The 21,135-nt window shown below is 44.0% G+C and overlaps 8 protein-coding genes across 8 annotated transcripts; 5 read left to right on the top strand and 3 right to left on the bottom strand.

The window, feature by feature from the left end:
• Positions 1–891: 891 nt before the first annotated feature.
• Positions 892–3,429, top strand: K444DRAFT_537306 (uncharacterized protein; the record flags this gene model as incomplete). Its single annotated transcript, XM_024875456.1, has 3 exons — positions 892–970; positions 1,023–1,039; positions 1,090–3,429. 3 exons carry the CDS (start codon positions 892–894, stop codon positions 3,427–3,429), a joined length of 2,436 nt encoding a protein of 811 aa, XP_024732707.1.
• A 488-nt stretch (positions 3,430–3,917) lies between these two features.
• K444DRAFT_510952 (Clavaminate synthase-like protein) lies at positions 3,918–4,454 on the bottom strand (the record flags this gene model as incomplete). The annotated part of the gene is made up of 1 exon (XM_024873451.1): positions 3,918–4,454. A coding segment is annotated over one exon (537 nt), but the record flags the coding sequence as incomplete, so codon positions are not given.
• A 1,210-nt stretch (positions 4,455–5,664) lies between these two features.
• K444DRAFT_536672 (FAD/NAD(P)-binding domain-containing protein) lies at positions 5,665–7,776 on the top strand (the record flags this gene model as incomplete). The annotated part of the gene is made up of 5 exons (XM_024875398.1): positions 5,665–5,879; positions 5,936–6,266; positions 6,316–6,817; positions 6,899–7,463; positions 7,512–7,776. 5 exons carry the CDS (start codon positions 5,665–5,667, stop codon positions 7,774–7,776), a joined length of 1,878 nt encoding a protein of 625 aa, XP_024732705.1.
• A 484-nt stretch (positions 7,777–8,260) lies between these two features.
• Positions 8,261–9,827, top strand: K444DRAFT_595828 (uncharacterized protein). Its single transcript, XM_024878407.1, has 2 exons — positions 8,261–8,656; positions 8,705–9,827. The coding sequence occupies exons 1-2, from the start codon at positions 8,498–8,500 to the stop codon at positions 9,572–9,574; spliced, it is 1,029 nt and encodes a 342-aa protein (XP_024732704.1). The 5' UTR covers positions 8,261–8,497; the 3' UTR covers positions 9,575–9,827.
• A 1,555-nt stretch (positions 9,828–11,382) lies between these two features.
• On the bottom strand, positions 11,383–12,372 carry K444DRAFT_666467 (glycoside hydrolase family 125 protein; the record flags this gene model as incomplete). Its single annotated transcript, XM_024887191.1, has 3 exons — positions 11,383–11,444; positions 11,504–11,694; positions 11,834–12,372. The coding sequence occupies 3 exons, from the start codon at positions 12,370–12,372 to the stop codon at positions 11,383–11,385; spliced, it is 792 nt and encodes a 263-aa protein (XP_024732703.1).
• A 276-nt stretch (positions 12,373–12,648) lies between these two features.
• On the top strand, positions 12,649–13,496 carry K444DRAFT_666466 (putative Asp/Glu racemase; the record flags this gene model as incomplete). Its single annotated transcript, XM_024887190.1, has 1 exon — positions 12,649–13,496. The coding sequence occupies exon 1, from the start codon at positions 12,747–12,749 to the stop codon at positions 13,494–13,496; it is 750 nt and encodes a 249-aa protein (XP_024732702.1). The 5' UTR covers positions 12,649–12,746.
• K444DRAFT_567934 (uncharacterized protein) lies at positions 13,308–14,747 on the bottom strand. The gene is made up of 5 exons (XM_024877185.1): positions 14,522–14,747; positions 14,100–14,352; positions 14,038–14,051; positions 13,826–13,979; positions 13,308–13,774 (listed from the first exon to the last, which is right to left on the bottom strand). Exons 1-5 carry the CDS (start codon positions 14,694–14,696, stop codon positions 13,504–13,506), a joined length of 867 nt encoding a protein of 288 aa, XP_024732701.1. The 5' UTR covers positions 14,697–14,747; the 3' UTR covers positions 13,308–13,503.
• Positions 14,748–15,413: 666 nt separating this feature from the next.
• Positions 15,414–16,170, top strand: K444DRAFT_616864 (uncharacterized protein; the record flags this gene model as incomplete). The annotated part of the gene is made up of 1 exon (XM_024881004.1): positions 15,414–16,170. A coding segment is annotated over one exon (344 nt), but the record flags the coding sequence as incomplete, so codon positions are not given.
• Between the last annotated feature and the right edge of the window lie 4,965 nt (positions 16,171–21,135).

The following is a 21,135-nucleotide window of genomic DNA, read 5'->3' as shown; positions in this document are numbered from 1 at the left end:
CGTCTGAAGAGTCTGAAGACACAAGAAGGGACCATCTGTGGAGCCTCGGACGGGCTCTTCGGCACATGCGATTGGACTGCACTTTGCAGCAACCTGCGAGGAGGTATTTTGGGGGCGATGAGGCATGAGGGAGGCATGAGGGAGGCGCGAGGAGGCATGAGAGGAGGGGCCAAGCCTTCGTCTTAGGGCTGATGGCCCCGCCAAGCTCCTGGGAGCTTCCCCCCCAGAGGTGGCCCACTGGCCCAGCCACACCTCCCCGCCTTCGAAAGGGCCAGTTGCAGCGACTTCCAGCGACTTCCAGCGCGGCCTCGGCGACGGCCTGCTGTCACGATGGTGTGCTCCGCCCTGCTCTGGCTGCAGTGTGACGTCCGGCACTTTGGGAGGTGCGCCTGCGCCCACCTGCACGCCTGCTTGCTTGCCTGCTTGCCTGCTTGCTTTCCACGTTGCACCTCGCGGCCAATACCTCTGCCCCTTGGCCCTTAATTGCCAGCCAGGAGCCGCGGCTTGCGAGCGGTGCAGGGCCTGATACCACCATTCGTTAGTTCGAGAGCCCCAAGCATTGCATTTCGCATTATTTCGGAGGCACCGACACAGACCACCTTACTAGCCGACGGTGGAATCTTTAATGTCAACGACCCTAGAAATACAAATCAACGTCGCCAGCCCCCAACATGCTCTTTGATAGTCATGAGCATATCCAGCGTTTCAGGATTGATTTCAGATCGATCTACTTCTCCAACATTGATGTCGATGCAGCTCTCGACACCACGCTGATGCTCCATTGAATCACCTCCAATTGCCGACCGCTCATTTTCAATGCAACACCACCGCAATACGTCCGAACCGATGGCCCCTTTCTTTTCAATGCCAAGGCAACAAGTCACCAAGGATATGTACCAGCGATCCTCGTCGGAGGATGAGGAAAGGCCCAAAAAGAAGCCGAGGGCAAGTAAACCCAAAGTGAAATCTGGTAAGTCTCTCGCATAACCACATAAGAACAGCGTTAATTCCGATTACTATAGGATGTATAACTTGCAAGGTACTATCGAACTCTCATGTTGTCATTAATGGTACTAATTACAGATATAGGCTCGGCGAGTGAAGTGTGATGAAACAAAACCCGCTTGTCTTCGCTGCCAGAAGTTTGGACGGACATGCGATGGCTATGCTCCTGAGCCCTACCAACCCCAAGGTGTGCAGCAGATTCGACCATGGATACCTCAGGATCATGAGGGACCAAGTTTAAACATCCATACTTCTGAAGACGAGTCTCGTTATTTTGAATTTTTCAGCGAGCGAACGGCGCACGAGCTGTCTGGCTTCTTCGATTCGGGCTTCTGGTCCCGACTGGTCTTACAGGAAAGCCAGAATGTAGCAGCGATACGGCATGCTGTCATTGCATTGGGAGCACTTAACAAAAGCTTGGAGTCAGCTCCAGGTCCCGATTTGAAAGTCAACGATATTCAGAGCATTGACAAGAGGCACCATGAAAACGCCGTCTTACAACACCTCAAAGCCATCCAAGCTCTCAACTACTATATCTCCTCATCAGATTCTCCGCAGTTGAGGAATGCCCTCATTGCGTGTCTCCTTTTTGTTTGTTTCGAGACCTTCCAAGGTTCCTATGCATCCAGCGTACAGCAAACCTATGGCGGGCTGAAAATACTTCGAAGTTACTATGTTGGAAAACCTGGCTCTCGACCTTGGATACCTCAAAAATCTACCACTGCAGCTCCCAAGCCAGCGCATAAGTCAGTCAAAGTATCGAGAGAACTTCAAGCCCGCCTGGGATGCGATAATGTCTCAAAAGAGATAGCCATTGCTATGCACCTGGAAGAGTATCTGGAGAGCGACCACACAGTGCATTTAGATACAGCCGAGGACCCAGGCTCTGAGATACGAGAGTCACCTGTTTACCGAAAAGAATCTCCTGTTCGCGATCCACAAGTGGAACATGTTAACATCCCGAGACATCAAATGGGTGGAACCGACTTCACCACCAAAGAGCAACAGCGGAGTGCCAACACATACGCGTCCCACACGCAAACGAAAACGTTTTTACAAGACAATCCGTTTAGCACAGAAGTTACAACACCATCAACCTCCGATGCCGCGCGAAAAGCCTCAACTGTAACATTATCAAGTTCCACAGTCTCTACACCAACAACATACACACCGCCTTCTACGGGACCCCACACCCCTTCACCGTCGAATCCAACCTTTACACGCCCTTCAACCTCGTCGAGCCGTAAAAGATCTCTCGCCTCTCGCAGCGCAAGTCCAGTACCTATCCTTCAAAACGATCTCACCATCGAGGAGATTCTCATTCAGAGTTTTGTTCGACTAGACGGGCAAGGCCTCTTCTTCGGAATGATCCCCGGAATTCCACCACTATATTGGGACATCCACAAAATCTGGCACCTCAATATCCCACCCTACTTCGCAGACTTCCACTCCGCTCAACGCTGCTGGGACTTCCTCATGGACCGAGTCCTCCAATTCTACCGCCGCACAACCTTCAACCGCACCTACGCCCCCACGTCCGCCGATCCACCTGCATCCATTAGCAAACAACACACCATGTACCGCAGCCACCTCGACGCCTTCGAAAGTGCCTTCCAACCCCTTCTCGGCAGCGCCATCCTTTCCGACGGAACCATCACCAACGCCGCCGCCCTCGTCCTCTCCCTGTATCAAAAACTCGTCTCCATAATCCTCGCTACCGTGCCCGAGAACTCCGAAATGATCTACGACGACTTCCTCCCGGATTTCAGATACATAACACGCACCTGCGCTCGGATCATAGCGTGTCAAGACCGCACCCAATTACCCCGCAATACCCGCTTTAGCTTCGATATTGGGATTATCCCGCCGCTGCATGTGACGGCAACGAAGTGTCGGGATCCAGTGGTGAGGCGGGAGGCCATCGATCTTATGTTTAATAGTCCGAGGCAGGAGGGCATGTGGGATGGGGTGCTGAGTGCGAGGATTGGGAGGTGGATTGTCAGTTGTGAGGAAGAAGGACTTACGCTGCCTACGCTGCCGCTGGAGAGGGGCCAGTGGTGTGGTGCTAATCAGCATAGCTATCTGAGTCCGCAGCATATCATTGACGAAACTGGTGGTGGAGGATGGGGAAATGGGAAACGGAATTCAGACGTGTGGGGTGAGGTTGGGGGACTAGGAGCCGATGAGTCTAGGAAAGCTGGTGAGATGAGAGCAAACGCTACTGTGATTCCGAGATACAACGGAATGGGCGTTGACGGAAGAGAGAACGGGACGAATGATTGGAAAGTGCCGGAGGAAAATAGAGTGCAGCTCATGGTCGTCGATTTTCATATTCCGGATCGTTATATTAAGGTTAAGTGCCAGCGGGCACTCGAGGGTAAAGATGGGAGGAGGGAGGAGAGGGAAACCGTTATTGCTTGGTAGAAACATTCTCAACTCGTGTTCCTGGAGAATCCTGGTTAGGAGAAAAGAGGAAGGAATTGGTACGATAGAGACAAGATTGTATGATTAACAGCGGAGGCATATGGTACACCATTAAAGAGGGGGTTATAGGCGAGGAGTTTGGAGTTTTCTGGGTTAAAGCAGAGATACTGCTTGATTTCACACATTGATACCATATTTATAAGTTTGAACATTTTCGGAACTTGTTGATATTCTTAGCGTTCAGAATTTGAGAAAACACGAGTACACTGCATGAATTCTATGGAGACGGACATCGAAAGCAGAAGAGCCGTTTTCACAAGTACGTTTCCTGGTAGCAGCAGTAAAGAATGGTGGTGTCAGCAACAAGGCTCACCGATTACCACAAACATGCTGGAGTGCAGCCAGAAGACTCTCCTTTTCCACGGTACTAAAGCCTCTTGGCAACGCTAGCCTTGAGCAGTGAAGCACCCACAAGTGATCACGGAACCTCAACGGAACCACCAATTCACCGAAGCAGTAACCCCGCTCCCAACACTCTTTATACTATGCCACCACCCTCTTGGTATGAACAGGGCGTCCCCGGGGCTAACCATAGCCTCGTACCCCTCTCCCTTCACCACAGTATTTCCCCAAACGGCCTCATCAAGAGCATCCCTCTCCGGCCCCTCCATCATCTCATCACCCCTAAAGCTCGCAGATCCATGTTGCCCTATCCTCAACTGCACATCTCGGAATATCTTAAACCCCGTAGCTGGCTCGAAAAGTCTAATACGTTTGCTGCTTGCTAGCTGAACAAACAGGTTGGGATTCGGATCTTTGTGGAGAGGTGTGTATGTTGGTGGGATGCCCATCCATATATTGGAATTGTATATATCCCCTTTTCCTGCCTCTTTGACGATTCGTGGTGTTGGGAAATCCTCTTGTAGCTGCTTTGGAAGATCGGCGATTTGGGCTTGTGCGATGTAGAGTCTTGGTGGCCTTATGTGGGACGGTGTTGGCTTGCAGCCTTGCAGGAAGAGGGTTAGTGGTGCGTTGAAGTGGTGGAAGGAGCGACCGTCGAAGCCGGACAGCAATTGAGCCAGGGATGTGGCCAATTCTTGCCTTCCATTGTTCTCTGCTTGTGCCCAATCGAGATATTCTTGCAGATGTTTGCCATTCGGATCGATTATGAGTTCGTAGGGGAGGATCGTGTCCTGGAATAGCGATAGGTATTGTTCCGAGAGAGTAAGCACTGCATTCGGACTAGTCCCAACCTCATGAGTGAACCACTTATGTGCCGCTGGGAGAGATTGATGGGATGATTTGGCATTTGCAGCTGTCGAAGCTGTTCCATCTCTTGTCGTTATGAGGAGAGGTCTCTCGGGAGCGAATGCTCGCTGTCGAAATTCGGACAATTCGACAGCGGCGAATGTACCAACGATCCGGTCAACTGGTGATAGGGTGTTGAATCCATGGGAGGAGGCATAGGGCCGTACAATTGTCCTCGATGTTCTGGAGAGGGTTTTGATCAGCCTTGGCATGGCATGGCATGAAGAGGTGTTGACGATGCTTTGATGGCTTCAGAAGTAGGTACACACAAGCCATGTGGTTCTGCCGTGGTTTGTGAATAGCGAATGGTACTCGTAAGTCTGAGTCGTCTGTTGTCTTTCTTTTCTGATCTTTTCGGTGGCGCACACGGATGCTCCCGAAAGCTGAAAGTCGCGTCAAAATTATTTTGACGACATCAACATCTTCTGCCAAGCATGAAGTGATTTCCAGCAAGGGCAACCAAAGTAACCAACCAGAGTGTAGAGGATTTCATAAGAAAACACTGTTCCTGATTCAAATATGGTAATTCATTCGTTCGCAATCCTTCCTGCTTTGGTAGCCTCGGCTTCTTCAAGAGCCTGGAAGTGCAGGGCCAAGGAAAGTGCGGGGAAATACCGTCCTTGAAACCTTGGGTAAGTCGGCTTTCCTCCATACTACACGGAATCGGACCATCTCTCTATCCTTGATCCGAGGCTTAAGGTGATGGCCCCTCTCCAGATTCTCCCTTTAGCGGAAGTGAGAGCTGGTGATAGCATCTCTTTTTGTGGTCGTTCACCTTGGAACGTTCTCAAGATTGTTTAGTAGCGACTTAGCACAAGATGAGTTCCTTTTTAGATAACGCTCCAGAGGTTGTAAGTTTGCGGTCTGCTCTCCTTCCCTTATCTCTTCTCTTCTGCTTCCTGGGTTGCTGATTCTTGAAACTGCAAGATGTATGGGAATACCATACACAAGAATAATGGATACGACCCCGGTAGCTATACATACTACCCCATTGCCATTATTGGTGCTGGGGAGAGTGGCATTGCTATGGGCTGTCGTTTAAAGGAAGCCCTCGGCTTTGATCAATTTCGTATCTTCGACCGGCAAGCAGGAATCGGAGGAACGTGGTGGATAAATAGATACCCAGGGGTGGCCTGTGATGTGTAAGTATTCCTCAAATTCTTCTGTATCTGTTACACTGACACAAACTTCTTAACAGTCCCGCCATCTTCTACTCTTTCTCCTTCTGCCCAAATCCAAAATGGACGACCTTCCATCCGCCTGGCCCAGAAATCGTCAAGTATTTGCATGGCGTCTGCGACAAATACCGGATAATGGACAAAATACAGCTCAACACAGATGTCAGGGAATGCCAATGGCTTGAAGAGGAGCAGGTATGGGAAGTCAAACTGCAACATTTAATGACCGGAGTCGGCGATCTCAGCGAGTACGAACGCTCTCAGAAGATCCAAGAGCATGGACGGGAATTCGTCTACGTGTCCGAGGAGACGATCAGGGCAAAAGTGCTCATAAGTAGTGTTGGCGGTTTGGTATGTACTGTCACCTTAATGAGACGAATGATGGCTGAGAACCTTGTAGGTGGAGCCAAAGGTCTGGCCCGAAGAGATTCCTGGCAAGGACAAGTTCCAGGGCCGAATATTCCACTCAGCGAGATGGGATTATAAGGTTGACCTCAGGGACAAAGACATTATTGTAGTTGGGACGGGATGCAGTGCTGCTCAATTCGTGCCAAAATTGACGAAGGAGTATGGAGCGAAGTCTGTCACTCAATTGATGAGATCACCCCCGTGGGTCGTCCCACGACAAGTTCCCCTATTTGGAGAAAAGGGCTGGGAAAAGTGGTCACCATGGCTCTGTTCAAATGTTCCAGGCTTTGCGAAGGTGATCCGACTTTTGATTGCAGCTGGCCTTGAGTACGATTGGAGGCTGTTTGGCTCGGAAGACTACCATGCCAAGGAGAGAAAGAAGGTCGAAGACCAGCTGCTGGCTCACATGAAGAGGACTGTGCCTAAAAAGTATCATCAGATCCTCCAACCCGATTATGGCGTTGGATGCAAGCGACGAGTCTTAGATGCTACCTGTAGGTGTTGTGGAGAAGTCCTTTCATATTTCTGATCCCCGAGCCTTTTTTATCGAGCTATTGCTAACTTCCCATTAACAGGGTTTCTTGGCCTGAACGACCCCGCAATCGAACTCACAACACTACCCTTGACCAGCATCGGAGATAATACAGTCACTCTCGGACCAGGGCGAACTTACCCAGACCCAGCTGACACCACAAGCTCCGCCCCTTCTCACGAAATGACACTTCCCGCCGATGTTATCATTCTCGCGAACGGCTTTCAAACCACAAAGTGGCTGCATCCACTTGACATTACTGGACGAGGTGGCAAGAAGCTACACGATGTATTTGAGGAAAGAGGGGGCCCTCAGATGTATATGGGCATGGCGCTAGATGGATTTCCCAATTTCTTCACCATCTTTGGTCCCAACACCGCAACGGGCCATTCATCCGTTATCATGGCCTCTGAGAATATGGTCAACATGGCCTTGAAATTTATCAAGCCTATGATTAAAGGAGATGTTGCACTTACAGAAATCAAGAAAGAGGCCGAGATTGAATGGGCAAGGGATACTCAGAGTGCACTGAGGAAGCGTGTTTGGAATACGGGAGGCTGTCGATCTTGGTATCAGACGGAAGAAGGGTGGAATTCCACTGTCTATCCGTACGTTCTTCAAATCCTATGCGTGCTGTGATACTGAAGCTGGAGTAGCTACTCTCAAATCTGGTTTGCTCTCCATTGCATGTTTCCCACCTGGAGTGATTGGGACATAACATATACAAGGAAAGGACAGGCCAAGAAGTACGCAATGAAAGTGCTGAATACAGTTGCTCTGGTTGCGCTGATAGTTGGTGGAGTTAAGCTCAGGCGAATGCTGCAGGGCAGAAGCCTGATAGCTCTTTTGAAGACATATATTAGGGTGACGTTCATGGCGGGAGCTGGACTGTTGCAAACTGCTGCAAGTAGAGTAGAGTAAAACAGAAAACATTCAGGATTTGTATGAAATTCAATTTTAGTTTGTACTTGGTACTCATTTCACATCAACACTGCCTTGGTTTCATTGTTATTTGTCGAAGTGGAACATGCATCTTGATTTGGAGTTGAGAGAATGACTTTGATGTCCTGGAACTTCGGATGCGTATGGGGAGACTTCAATGTACGATAGTGCGAATTAATATCGGGGAGACAGTATCGAAACTGATCTAACTTTGCGTATTACACTTGTCGTATTTCAACTCTATCTTAATCATCAAGAGGTCCAGGGGTTCAGAAAGAGCCCCAGTCACGTGATAAAACATTCGCTTATCATTAGTGCCAGTAGAACCCCGAACAAGTTAAAACCCTGATCGTCGCACGTCATTTCTTCCTCCACACACGATCAATCCCGGAACAATGAAGGGCCGCGATGCGAGGAGGTAGGAGCCGTTCGCAATCGACGAGGCTTTGCTTTAACAATCTAACTCGACTGCAGGTCTCCTCCACGCGAAATCTACCGCCGCCCGCCACTGACTGGAAGGCAGTCAACAAGCGGCACCTCCACGTCGACTCCCGAAACCCTCTTCAAAGAGTCCGACCAAGACGTCCACGAGCGCCTAACAGAACATTCCCCAACAAGAGGGCGCACCAGTCCACGTCCGCGCGCGACCAATCGACGTGCTCCCTCTTCTTCGGATTCTTCTCCTCCACCCACGAGCGCCATGTCTTCCTCCTCTGGCACGCCCGAATCCTGGATCTCGTCTTTCTGCTCATTATTGGGCCATGAGTACTTTGCGGAAATATCGGAGGATTTCATTGAGGACGATTTTAACTTGACAGGGCTGCAGACACAAGTAGCAATGTACAAGGAGGCGTTGGAGGTAGCATCATACTTCAAACTACTTGAAACATGCTAACGCGCTTTTCAGATGATTTTAGATGTCGAGCCTGAAGAAGACGAGGAGGAAGACGAAGATGAGGAGGAGGACGAGGGTGACGAGTCGATTGAAGCCGAAGAGCGATCAAATCGCAGAGCCGCTGCGGAACGCAGACACCACCGCATGGCCTCCGATCTCTCTATTATCGAATCCTCTGCCGAGATGCTTTACGGTCTAATCCACCAACGATTCATATGCTCCCGCGCCGGCATTCAGCAAATGTCAGAAAAGTATGAGCTCACGCACTTCGGAGTATGCCCACGAACAAATTGCGAGGGAACCCGAACACTACCGGTAGGATTGTCCGACGTTCCAGGCGAAGACACCGTCAAGCTGTTCTGCCCTTCCTGCTTGGATGTCTACGTCCCACCGAATTCTCGCTTTCAGACTGTTGATGGTGCCTTTTTCGGTCGAACATTTGGTGCACTCTTCCTCCTCACCTTCCCCGAATATGATCTCACCAAGAAAGGAGCAGAAGCTCTTGGTGCTAACCACAATCCTCGCGCGGTACCCTCACATCCCGCTGATGGAGACGAGAAGGATAAGATCAACGGCATGAACGCGTCCAACCTCGCGCCCGGTCTTGGCAAAGGCAAGATGTATGAACCTAAGATCTACGGCTTCAAGGTCTCAGAGCGTGCGAGAAGTGGTCCGCGAATGGCTTGGTTGAGGGATCGACCTTCCGACATCAGAGAGTTGGATGAGGCTTCCATGTACCACACCGAACACCCTGACGAAACCGACGATGACATGAGCATCAATGGCGTCCCCACTCAGCCTCGACAACCTACGAAGAGATCTCGTCGTCCCAATGGCGGTAGTCCGATGTCTATCGAGCCCAACGGCGATGCTTTCACCTGATGATGACGATCCTCACTTGCTTATGAATTGACATTGCGGGCGTTACGAGGGATGATGTTTAGATGGCGGGGCTAATGGCCTTTTCGATTTGGGAAGCGACTTGCATATGGATGGATAGCACGATTGAGTGGTCACTTTCCTCTTCCCCGCAATGATTGGGGTGGAGCGAAAAGGCTTTTATTGCAGTCTAGTCACGTTGCTACTATGGTAATGATACCAAATCCCAGCAATGAAAGATCATTGTGAATATGTCTCTTCTCTAATACCGTTCTTTTTCCGAATGGACCTTCCTGGAGGTCCCCTTTTAGTGGCTGACTAATGTTCTCAGGATGAGCTCCTTTTCGCTCTTCATCACCGTGGGTCTTTTTTCATTCTGCCCAATTTTGATCGTAAAATTATTATCTTAAGTCACGTCTCAGTCATAGGATTATTACTCGAATTATCTCTTCAATACTGTTTGCTTCGGATCCGGAATTGAGCTCAACATAAAGCCCCCCAAGTTAGTGGGTCATTCAAAAGGAGCACTGGCACATTAGCACAGCAGAAGCCGAAAAGCATGCTACTTATGGGATATTTCCCATTAAGTCTCCTTGATTCACAGAGCAAGCGCTTGGGGTATCGGATTGGTCATGTTTTGCGGACGTTCTGAGTTGATGTTTGAAGAAGAAAAAAATTGGGTTCGGAGTTGAAAGAGATGTTGAAAGAAAACAATGCTTGGGGACAGGGGTTGGAATCTGCTTCGAGACCAGCTACTGAATACTTCTTCTCTATTTCTCGCACAGCGTTCAAGCTCGAAAGGGCCGAATGGCCGCCACACAAAGTCCAAAGACATCTCACCAATTGTGTTTGGGGTTTGAAGTCTCCTTGAAATTCTCAGGACAAAGGCCCCTTCCGCGGTTTGTCCTCGGTCGGGAGCACCACTGAAGATCTAGCAGCATAAGCTGGATCTTCAATATCTTTTTGTGGCTGGTCGAAGATAAGCCACCGCGTCGACTTCTTCCTTTGATCTTCAGCAGTCCCCCCCCCCCCGCCTTGAGTCCGCTCGTTTGGGATAGCCATTTAGACGCCCAGGAAACATCATGGGAAGGGAGGTTGCGAAAACAACATCCTGGATAGCTGGAAACTTCTGGACAGGCTGCTGAGTCCGATAGACAAGTGCTTCTGCTAAAGACAATGTCAGACCTCATTGCCCAGCTGGGAATATGACAATGTGAAGGAGTCTTCTGCCAGACAGCCCATCTCGAGAGCAACATGACACGCGTTCTCAAAGGCATACTAAGTATCCTGGGGATATCCTTCAAGAATATTATTACAAAATTTTGATATCCGAACAACAGCCGGCTGATATGGCTGGGAATGACATGGAGATGGGTCAGTGGGCAGAGCCGCAACCACGAAGTATGAGCGACGATCTAGAACTGCCGAACGTCAGTATATGCGATGACCAAATTTTATCTATAAAACTTCCCGAGCGCTAGTTGCTTTCCTTGAGACCTTGATTAGGGGTCCGTCCCTAAACTCTTCCCACTTTCATCTTATGATAAAGGCTGCCTTGTTAGAATAACTATTAAACGTGCTTTGCCATCACAACTATTGGTCAATGCTTGTGTCATGATCAACGTGATGCCGCTTGCGAAATCGTGAGCATTCCAATCAAGGCCAGAATGTTTTACAAAAATTGTACACCAAGTAAAAATACAAGCAAAACAGTTTATTAGCAACTCTCTCCCAGCCAACCCGGTTTTCACCCTTTGTTTTCCATCTTCCTGAGCCACCTTGATGACCAACTCCTCAAGTAGCCTATTTACTCATCCAAACCACGCTCTCGTCCAATCATGCTTGTTCCATGAATTTACACTCTCATGGATCACTTACCACAAAATTAGCATTTCTATGCCTCATACTGAAAAGGAAGGAGAGAGAACTAACCTTCAGCATCTCCTGTGGAGTTCAACTCCATCACAATCTGATCCTTGATCTCACCCTCGATCTCCTTCTGCGATCGTCCGGTACTTCCACCAGCTGAAGGGAAGGATCGAAACGTAGTAAGCGCTCTCACAATTGCAACCATCGGCCACGCCTTCCGGGGCCAATATGCGGCCCTCCAACAGCAGAGATGACTGGCCCATGCATGTATTACGGATTATTATCACCGAGAATGAAGTTCCTAGTTATTACTGTGAATCTCCCCATAATTCTTCGCATTCTCCCCTTCTCGCGAAGACGGCAGTTTAAAACGCCGAGACCGAATAGTTCTACAACGGCATGGCGAGCAAGGAGGGGACAATCGCATCGTCCATCAAGTTTGCTCCTCCAAAACGGTGGGGAGGAAGAATCCATACATCACTAGCAATCACATATGTCAACTCCTCGTCTGTGGTCGTCTCATTTCTGGAGACTGAGTCAAGCTGCTTAGCAAAAACCCTCCACTTAATCACCATATCCAAGGTATCCGGATAACTGTTCTCAAAAAGCCGAAACAAATCAGGGTCCGGTATTTTCCCTTTCATCTCCTCTATCAACTTCTCCATCGCAGGCAAGTTGAAAGTCCGACATTCTGGTGACGGCCGATTGTAAGCAAATTTCCGCCGGCCTTCTGAAAGCGGTTCTTGTCGTAAGCGGTGTAGTTGTTGGTAGTTTATACATTCTTTCGTGGGGGTTGCCGAAGGAGCTGCTGCTGTGGTGTTTGCAGGAGAGTGAGATAGAGAAGAGATGAGATGTTGTGAGACGGTAGCGACATTCAAAATATCCACGACGCTTGGCATACCTGCTCTTCGACGTGTGCTTTTTCTGTTCATTGTGATTTCGAGATGAAGAGATTGAGAGGATGAAAAGGATGAGAAGTTGGAGCAGGGTGAGTGGGACCAAGTGACCAACCAAGTATTTGTCATCTTACATCTAGATCATCCAGAGCAGCGGCCTCGATATTGTGGCGTACGGCGGGAGAACCAGATTGACGACCTCCTTGTGGACTTCAAGTCCATCAACACCTCTTTGTAGCTGGACTATGAAACAGTCATATCTGGAGCTCATTGTAGGCAAACCAGTCTACATCGGAACACCGATACTAGCAGCTTGACTTTGAGATAAGTATTAGGGAAATTGTATATCTCGTTTCTGTCGACATTTCCCCTCTATTCTCCCCTTGTCCTCCTCGCCCCGTACCACCACAATGCCGAAACGAATTCGCGTCGGAATCCTTACCCCCTCCTCAAACACCGCTCTCGAACCTCTCACCTGCGCCCTCCTCGCCTCCTTCAACACACAACAATCCACCTACCACATCACTGCCCACTTCTCTCGCTTCCCGGTAACAACAATCTCCCTCTCTCCATCCGGCCTGGCTCAATTCGAGCTCGCCCCCATACTACACGCAGCCGAACTCCTCGCCCACGCAGAAGTCGATATCATAGGATGGTCAGGCACTTCTGCAGGCTGGCTAGGCTTTGATAAAGATGTCACGCTGTGCGAGGAGATTGAAAAAGTGACGGGGATAAAAGCTACGACGAGTGTGCTGGCTTTGAATAAGGCGCTGGAGCTTTGGGGTGTGAAGAAGCTGGGGCTGGTCACGCCGTATCAAGCGGATGTGCAGGCGAAGATTGCGGAGAATTATACGGGGATCGGGGTTCTGATTGGGGAGAGCATGGAGAGGCATTTGGGGGTTGTGAAGAATACTGATATTGCGAAGACTGGGGAGGAGGTTTTGGATGGGTTGGTTGGGGAGGTGGTGGGAGGGGGAGTGGATGCTGTGACTACGTTTTGCACTAACCTTGTTGCGGCACAACGGGTTGAGTTTTGGGAGAAAAAGTACGGAGTTCCACTCTTCGATACGGTGACGACTGTTGTTTGGGATATGCTTAGAGAGTGTGGGGTTCATGCCAAAGAACTTGAGGGTTGGGGAATGATCTTCCAAAAAGGCTGACAGCATCTCATTGCCCAAATACTGGTAGTTTCAAACCATGCATCCCTTTATACCCAGGCCGTTCGCTCTCCTTCCACCCCTTCAAGATCTCGTCCTTATTCGAAATCTCATACACGGATACGTGCAGCGGCCTGCACGTATCCAGCATTCTCTGGGCTGAATTCTCGCCCCAGCCATGCACAGAGAGATCACCACCAGGACAAGTGGACATAGCGCACAATAAGTCGGTTTCAGCAAATAAAGTGAAGTAATCACCCGGCTTCGAAGGAGAGGCCGCCCTGTGTCTTCAGTCAAATTTCATACGAATTTTTTGGATGAAAGTGACGAACATGAAATATTTCCCATCCTGGTTTAATCCAGTGACTTGAAACACATTCAGAACGTCATGAATATCCGCTTCAGTGAGACCATAAGGTAACACAGCCCGTACGAGGTTGGAATGACATTGATAATCAAAGTCATCTCCACTGAGCAGCTTGTTGACTTTGCTCATCAGCTTCATTTCCCCCTTCAATTTCCACACTTCACTTTAAGCACTTACCATAAGGATCACATCTACACACCGTCAGCAAGAACCCCCAATCTTATTTTCCGAGTTTTTACCTAGTCCCGAGCAAATCATGACATCGTCCCCCTACCTCATCAACCCCATAATCTCTCAAACTATCCTCCACGATCGTTACTAAAGGTCTGAGATATGGTAAATTCGACCATAGTCTATCACCGACCGAGACATGTGAGGCGTGCAATTGCCTCGTTCGTGCAGCCCAGAAACGTTCCCGTGGATTGTGGAGAGAGAAGATGTTTAAGTCTCCGACTTGAGGGCCGTGGGGAGTGGAGAGCCTGCATAGTTGACCTGAGAGGGGTTCAGAATTGGCTTCAGGCGAGAGGAAACACAGGAAGTTGAAGCCGAGCCCACAGATAAAACAATCCTTCTCCTTGACAAATTATATGATGTTCCATTGAGCTGCTTCTTATAACACAATTCCAAAGCGCGAGCAATCAGAAGAATAAAACCAACCCACCTTTTTTAACAACCCAAGCCTTTCCACTCCTAATCGGAATCTCAAAGCTCTCAACTAGTTCCTTCCCACCGTCTTGCTCAGCAACCTTGCCGATCCTTGCATACAGCTCTTTATCTCCGTACAAAATTGAGACGTCTTTGGCAGGGTACGCGGGTTCCGGGATTCGGTTCGTCATTTTAGATGCCTGACGAAGTTATGGAAGATTGAAGTTGGAGTGGCTACAAATATAATTGGGAAAGGGGTGAAAGGAGGGTGATAGCTCAAGAATGGAAGGAGGACATAGAGAACCGAGAGTGGGGTCTAATCACGTGGAAAACCACCGAGCTTGGTAACTCTCTAAGGAGGAATGCGAAGTACAAGACATACAGATTTGACTATTTCTCGCCGTTAGGAGATCACATTGATAGTCGGGTATCGTTCTCTCTCAAAGGAATATCTGAAATCACTTGAACTTCTAAAAAGAGTTACACTTTCAACTTTCAGATCCACAATTTTGGTTGTCAAAATCGTCAATTAGTTCAATAACTTGTCTATGATTTTCGATAATCTTCTTCGCATGTTCATGATTTAACCCCTTTAACGCCAACAGGGGGTGGCTGTTCCCGATTTGGAAGGTACTTTGCTATCTTGGAAGGCTGAAACTGTGGTATTGCTGGGGGCTTACCGAACAATGAGACGAGGCTACAGTTATATGCGAAAACTCCCTGTTTTAGCGAGTTTTTGACGAAAAGCGGTACACTTAAAAATGGGTGCACCAAAAGTTACCTAAATTATCTTTAACCACCAATTGCTCCACCAAACCACGTCCGAATTAGATGAGAAGTGGATCAATTTACTCCCCTAAAGTAGCTCTTGCTAATGATAAGAGCAGATTATGGCTCCTCACCTAAGCCCGCGCGAAATCGCGGCCATCGACGCTATCGTCGCACAACCTTATCACCCCGATTTGCACGAGATCGCAACCCGATTCAATACTACTTACGAAACCATATGATATCGGAGATATCAGATACGGGTTCGGAAAGCTCTTGGCTGGGATCCCCGGAAAAAACCAGGCCATTGATTAATAATTATACCAGAAATAGAAGAAGCGGTAATAGAGCATGTTCTGAGATATATTGACGTTTACCAGGAGGAAATTATCGACTTTCTTAATGAGGAATTCGGTATTAAACCTTACCAAACGATGATCTCGCATCTTTTGAAGAGATTAGAGATTATATATAAGAAAATCAAGGCGGTAGTAGCGGAGCAAAACCAGGAGCTTCTTAAGCAGTGGTATGACAATTCTCGATTTTGGAGAGCAGATCAGATCATTACTATAGACGAATTAGCTTTTAATAAGTATACGGGGCATAGGAAATATGGATGGGCATCTCAGGGCTTACCTACGGAGATAAAGATACTCTTAAAGCGATCTCCTAAGTAGTCCCTTTTACCGGTATATATGATTAATAGGTACCTTGATCCTTTAGTTTATTAAGGCAATATTATAGCCGAGATTTTTAAAGATTAGATAGAAAATAGGGTATTCCCATAGTATAATCCATGGCTAGGCAAAAATTCGATTATTATAATAGATAACTATAGTATATACCGGAGTCAGAGGGTACTTAATATATGCCGGATACAGGGTATTTGGATACGCTAGTTACCTCCTTATTACCCAATTTTAAACCTAATTAAGGAGAGCTTTTATGATATTAAGTCTAATATACGGAAGAACTATAGGAAAGTCTATAGGAAGTATCCAGACTTTGGAGATTATCTAATTAATACTATTCGGAGGCTTGGACAGGGGCCGGAGGTAGCTAGGAAGGCTAGGGGGCATTTCTATAATTCAGGATATCGGAATTTCTCTATAGAATTAGTATAAAATTAATAAAATCGCTATACTTAATATTACTTAAAGTTCTGGTGATTTTAATATTATAAAAGGTAGTTCCAAAATCACTTATTACTTTACTAGAGAGCCGATATTAACGCTAATTAAAAAACACTATGGTTCTTAATAACCATAACTACTATTAAAAAAACGAAAGCATATTTAGAATTATAGGAAATAGCTCTTTTAATTATTCTAATATATAAAAATCCTATAGTATAGTTATAAAAATATTTAGTATAAGGGAAAAACTTCAAATATTAATAATTGTAATATATATAGGGTTATATATGACTTAAGGGCATGTAATGAACCTCGGATATCGCAGGTATTAATCAGGGAGTTCGGTAGCCCTTTAATATCCCAACTAATTACTATTTATATTATATGTATTAGGCTTATAAATCACTAATTATATATATGCTATCGGGGCCTCCTATTTAGAGGGGGCTTCCCTGGACCTTATAGGAGGAATAGAGATTAGTTCTATACTAAATTTAATACTATGGTTTTATAATATACTAATTCATTCTATTATCTTATTACCTACTAATAAATACCTTATAAGCTAATCTCTCTACCCTCAAAGGAGGTAGTTTAATAAGTAATCATATCTCGAAATCTGCGAAATATACGACCCCTTGCCAAAACTATTCCTATAGAGGAAGTTAACTAGATTAACCCCGATATGGGTAATAGCGAAGGCTCGTCTAATACTTTTAATAGGGCCCCTCAGGAGCCTCCGAGAGCTAGTAATAATAACGGAAATAATCCCGGCAATAATTAAGACGCCGAGATTAATGCCCGAATTACTGCCGCCCAAGCTACGGAACAGGGCTTGCGTACTAAAGTCGAAGCGCTCTAACAAAAGCAAGAATTAGTGGATATAATTAACTAGCATATCCTATAGTTAGAGTAATATAAGGATACTCTCAGGGATACCTTGCGGTTTACTATATCTCATAGAAACTCTATTCGTAAGTTCACTTTTTCTTCCTTAGTAATTCCTACTAGGGAACTTCCTGAAATAGGATTAGAACCTACTTCCTTTCCTAATATAATAAGCTTTGAGAGTAATCTTAATACTATTTATTAGAAGCTACTATATAATATCCTAAAGATATATTTGGACCGAGAGAAGCTTCTCAAAGTCCGGATACCTGACTTATATTATAGAAAGTTCCTTAAGAAATAGAGGATATTCGTATTCTCCTGGAAGGCAGTCTTTAGGACCTAGCCTTAGACTTATAATAGACACTCTTCTAGAATTAATTCTACTACAAGTGCCCTTAGGAATGAATCTTATAATACTTAGGAGGCTATAATAAAGTAAAGCCCACTATTATATAAGGTTTATTAGGAGCGATTTAAGGCCTACTTGGCCAATATGCTCCAAGTACCTTAAACCCGTTAATAAGATACCTTTGAGAAACTCCGAGATCTTTATTAGAAGGACGGCAAGATAGTTACCAAGTTATATACTCGGATAATTAGTCTCAAAGTTAACTAGGACCTATACCCTAAGAGAGACCGGGTCCGGACTCTTAATATTACTTTATCTGACTATAAGACTCATTAGATACTTATATTTATTCTCTCAGGAGATAAGGTAGTATCTGTTTCCAAATAGCTTGAGAAAGCTCAGAAAGCAGAATATATTACTTACCCCAAATTAAGGAAAGCAAAGGCAGAGAAGTCTAGTAAGGGTAATTCTATTCCTAAGGACTCTAATTTAGTAAATTCTGATTTATAAGGCTATTAAAAAAGAAAGAATAAGTTCCGAAAATTACATGAGAAACCCTCAGGTAGTACTTTGGCCCCTTTAAGGCCTTAATAAAGTACTAGTTCTATTTTAGGTATGATTTATTAGACTTATAAATAGAAAAGATATTTCTCAGGAAGTATAAAGTATTCCAAGTATACTAAATAGGCTTAGCAGAACCCTAATAAGGCCAAAACCATAAAAGAGTCAAGGCATCTATAGAAGCAGGTTAATACTATTACTATAGAGAAGTGCTTTAGAGGAGACTCTCCTAAGAAATAGGGAAAAAAAAAGGCCAAATCTTGAATATTAATAATTTTGGCCATAATAAAAAAGGCATATTACTTCATATAACTATTTAAGTAAGATTAATATAGCCAGAAATAGGTACCTTAGAGATATATAGCAGACTTAGTAATACCGGATTAGACTATAACTTTCTTAATAATAATTAGGCTTAAAGCCGGGGCTTTATTACCTTAGCTAAGTATAACTAAGAGTTTATAACCTTTTATAGGAATAGATTTAAGATCTATTAAGCCTATAATCTTGAGATATTTATTATAGATAATTATAGTAAGATATATTCTTTTAAGCTCTAGTTCTATAGGTATAAGAATATTGGCTCTTATAGCCTTGTCTTTAGTATAGAATTTTATGAAATAACTCTTATATAATATATAGACTATATTAAGAAATAATAGGTATATATATTTATATAGCCTAATAATATTAAGATCCTAATACTAAAAGAATTTAGTAAGAAGCTTAACCGGTATCCTGAGCTAGTATCTCAAGTCTTATTCTTAACTAAAGGCAAATATAATTATCCTAGATAATAGGCTTTATATATTTGTAATAGTTACTAGGTCTCTACTTTATTATATAGTTCTAGTAATACTAAATAGGAGTTTTTAATATGGCAAATTAATACTCTCCGGAAAAGGGCCTTAGAAATACCTATCTATTTCCGGAATAATAAATATAAAGACTTCTTAGAGGTTTTTGACCCTAATAAAGCTTTAGAACTTCCTAATCTTGGCAGTATTAAATATTCTATTAATATAGATAATACGGTCTCATATAGGCCTTTATATAATCTATTAGAGACCTAACTAGAAGTATTATATCTATATTTATAGGATATACTTTATAAATATTAGATAAGGCCTAGTAAAAGCCTAATAGGGGCACTTATTCTTTTTATTCCTAAGAAAAATAAAGAACTATATCTTTATATTAATTATTATAAACTTAACCAAGTTATAATTAAGAATTAGTATTTGCTTTCTCTTATTAATAAGACCCTTAACTGGCTCTAAGAAGCCAAGATCTTTATAAAGCTAGATCTCAAGAATATATATTATTAGGTAAGAATTCGTAAAGAATATAAATAAAAGACGGCTTTTAGGACCTGCTATAGCTATTTTAAATATCTTATAATGCCTTTTGGGCTAGCTAATATACTAGCCATATTTCAAGTATATATTAATACTATACTTATAGGATTCCTGAATTATTTTATAGTTATTTATTTAGATAATATCCTTATTTACTCCCGAAATAAAGCTAAATACCATAATTATATTTACTAGATACTTACTAGGCTATATAAAAATAACCTATTTTATAAACTTAGTAAATATAAGTTTAATATTAAGGAAATCAAATTTTTGGGCTTCCTTATTAGAATAGAAGATATTTATACGGATCCTAAACGGGTTCGTAATATTATTAAATAGCCAGAACCAGAATTATTTTATAATATCTAAGTATTTCTTGGATTTACTAATTTCTACTATAGGTTTATTTACTATTACTCTCAGGTAACTATAGGCTTAATAAACCTCTTAAAAGAAATAGAAAAGGGCCGGAAATCCGGTCTCTTTATATAAATAGATAAAGTGGCTAAAAGCTTTAAGACTTTAAAAAAAGCTTTTATTATAATACCTATCCTGGTCTATTTTGACCTTTCTAAGAAAATTTATATTAAAACTAATATATCGAAATTTGTAATTACTAGTACTATTTTATAATAAGTTAATCCCAATAATAGCCCAAAAAAATACTAGTATCTAGTAGTATTCTAGTCCCGGAAACTTTCCGGAGCCAAATATAATTATAGTACCTATAATAGGGAGCTACTTGTAATTATTAAAGCCTTTAAGTATTAGTACTATTACCTTAAAGGGTCCAGGTTTATAATTAAGGTTATTATAGACTATAATAACCTCTAATATTTTATAGAAATAAAGTATTTAGAGAGCTATTAAGTATATTAGGTAATATATCTTATAATATATAATTTTAATATTATTTACTATAAAGGTACCTTAAACCTAGCAGATAGACCTAGTAAAAGACCTAATTATAAAGAAAGTCCTATTAATATAACTTGGCTTCTAATCTTTTAGAATAAGTTAAAGAGAGCTTTTATAATTATAATTTAGAAGTCCTTATAAATATCTAAAGAGTTCTTTTTTTAAAATAGGTATTATTTAATACTTACTATATCTATAGTAGCTAAGGAGAAATATTTATTATAAGATAAGCAGATAGATTATTTTATAGATCCCTTAACTATAAAATTAGTTAAAAAGTAAGGTATAGGGAAATGCCTTAAAGGCTCTACTACTATAGCTAAGGTAATAAGGGTATCTATAACCATATTACTTAATAGAACTAAAGATTTCTCGGTCCCCCGAGTTTTTGAATTAGATAGTTATAAATACCTAATTCCCCGTATATAGATATATATAGCTACTAAAAGAGCTATAGTACTAGCCCCTTTATCTAAATTCTTTCTAGATATTATCTAGATAGCTTAGAGAAATAATTCTTAATATTAGAATATTATAAAATAGAGGCTTAGTAAGAAAGATACTAAAGAAAAAGAAATCTGGAAAAATAATTCGGGCCTATTTAGGTACTATTCAAGAATTATTATACTTAATAATCCCGCTTTAT

Source organism: Hyaloscypha bicolor, assembly GCF_002865645.1.
Source record: "Hyaloscypha bicolor E unplaced genomic scaffold K444scaffold_124, whole genome shotgun sequence".
NCBI classification, from domain to species: Eukaryota; Fungi; Ascomycota; class Leotiomycetes; order Helotiales; family Hyaloscyphaceae; genus Hyaloscypha; species Hyaloscypha bicolor.
Note: the sequence above shows the minus strand (reverse complement) of the source record. Positions and strands in the feature narration are given on the sequence as shown.

Excerpts from the sequence above, each read along its gene's own strand:
- K444DRAFT_595828 (XM_024878407.1), top strand. The coding sequence starts at position 8,498 with ATGTCTTCCTCCTCTGGCACGCCCGAATCCTGGATCTCGTCTTTCTGC. Across the intron at positions 8,657-8,704 it reads TGTACAAGGAGGCGTTGGAG|ATGATTTTAGATGTCGAGCC; the intron begins GTAGCATCATAC and ends CGCGCTTTTCAG.
- K444DRAFT_567934 (XM_024877185.1), bottom strand. The coding sequence starts at position 14,696 with ATGACGAACCGAATCCCGGAACCCGCGTACCCTGCCAAAGACGTCTCA. Across the intron at positions 14,353-14,521 it reads GGCTTGGGTTGTTAAAAAAG|GTCAACTATGCAGGCTCTCC; the intron begins GTGGGTTGGTTT and ends AACCCCTCTCAG. Across the intron at positions 13,775-13,825 it reads CAGGATGGGAAATATTTCAT|GGCGGCCTCTCCTTCGAAGC; the intron begins GTTCGTCACTTT and ends CTGAAGACACAG.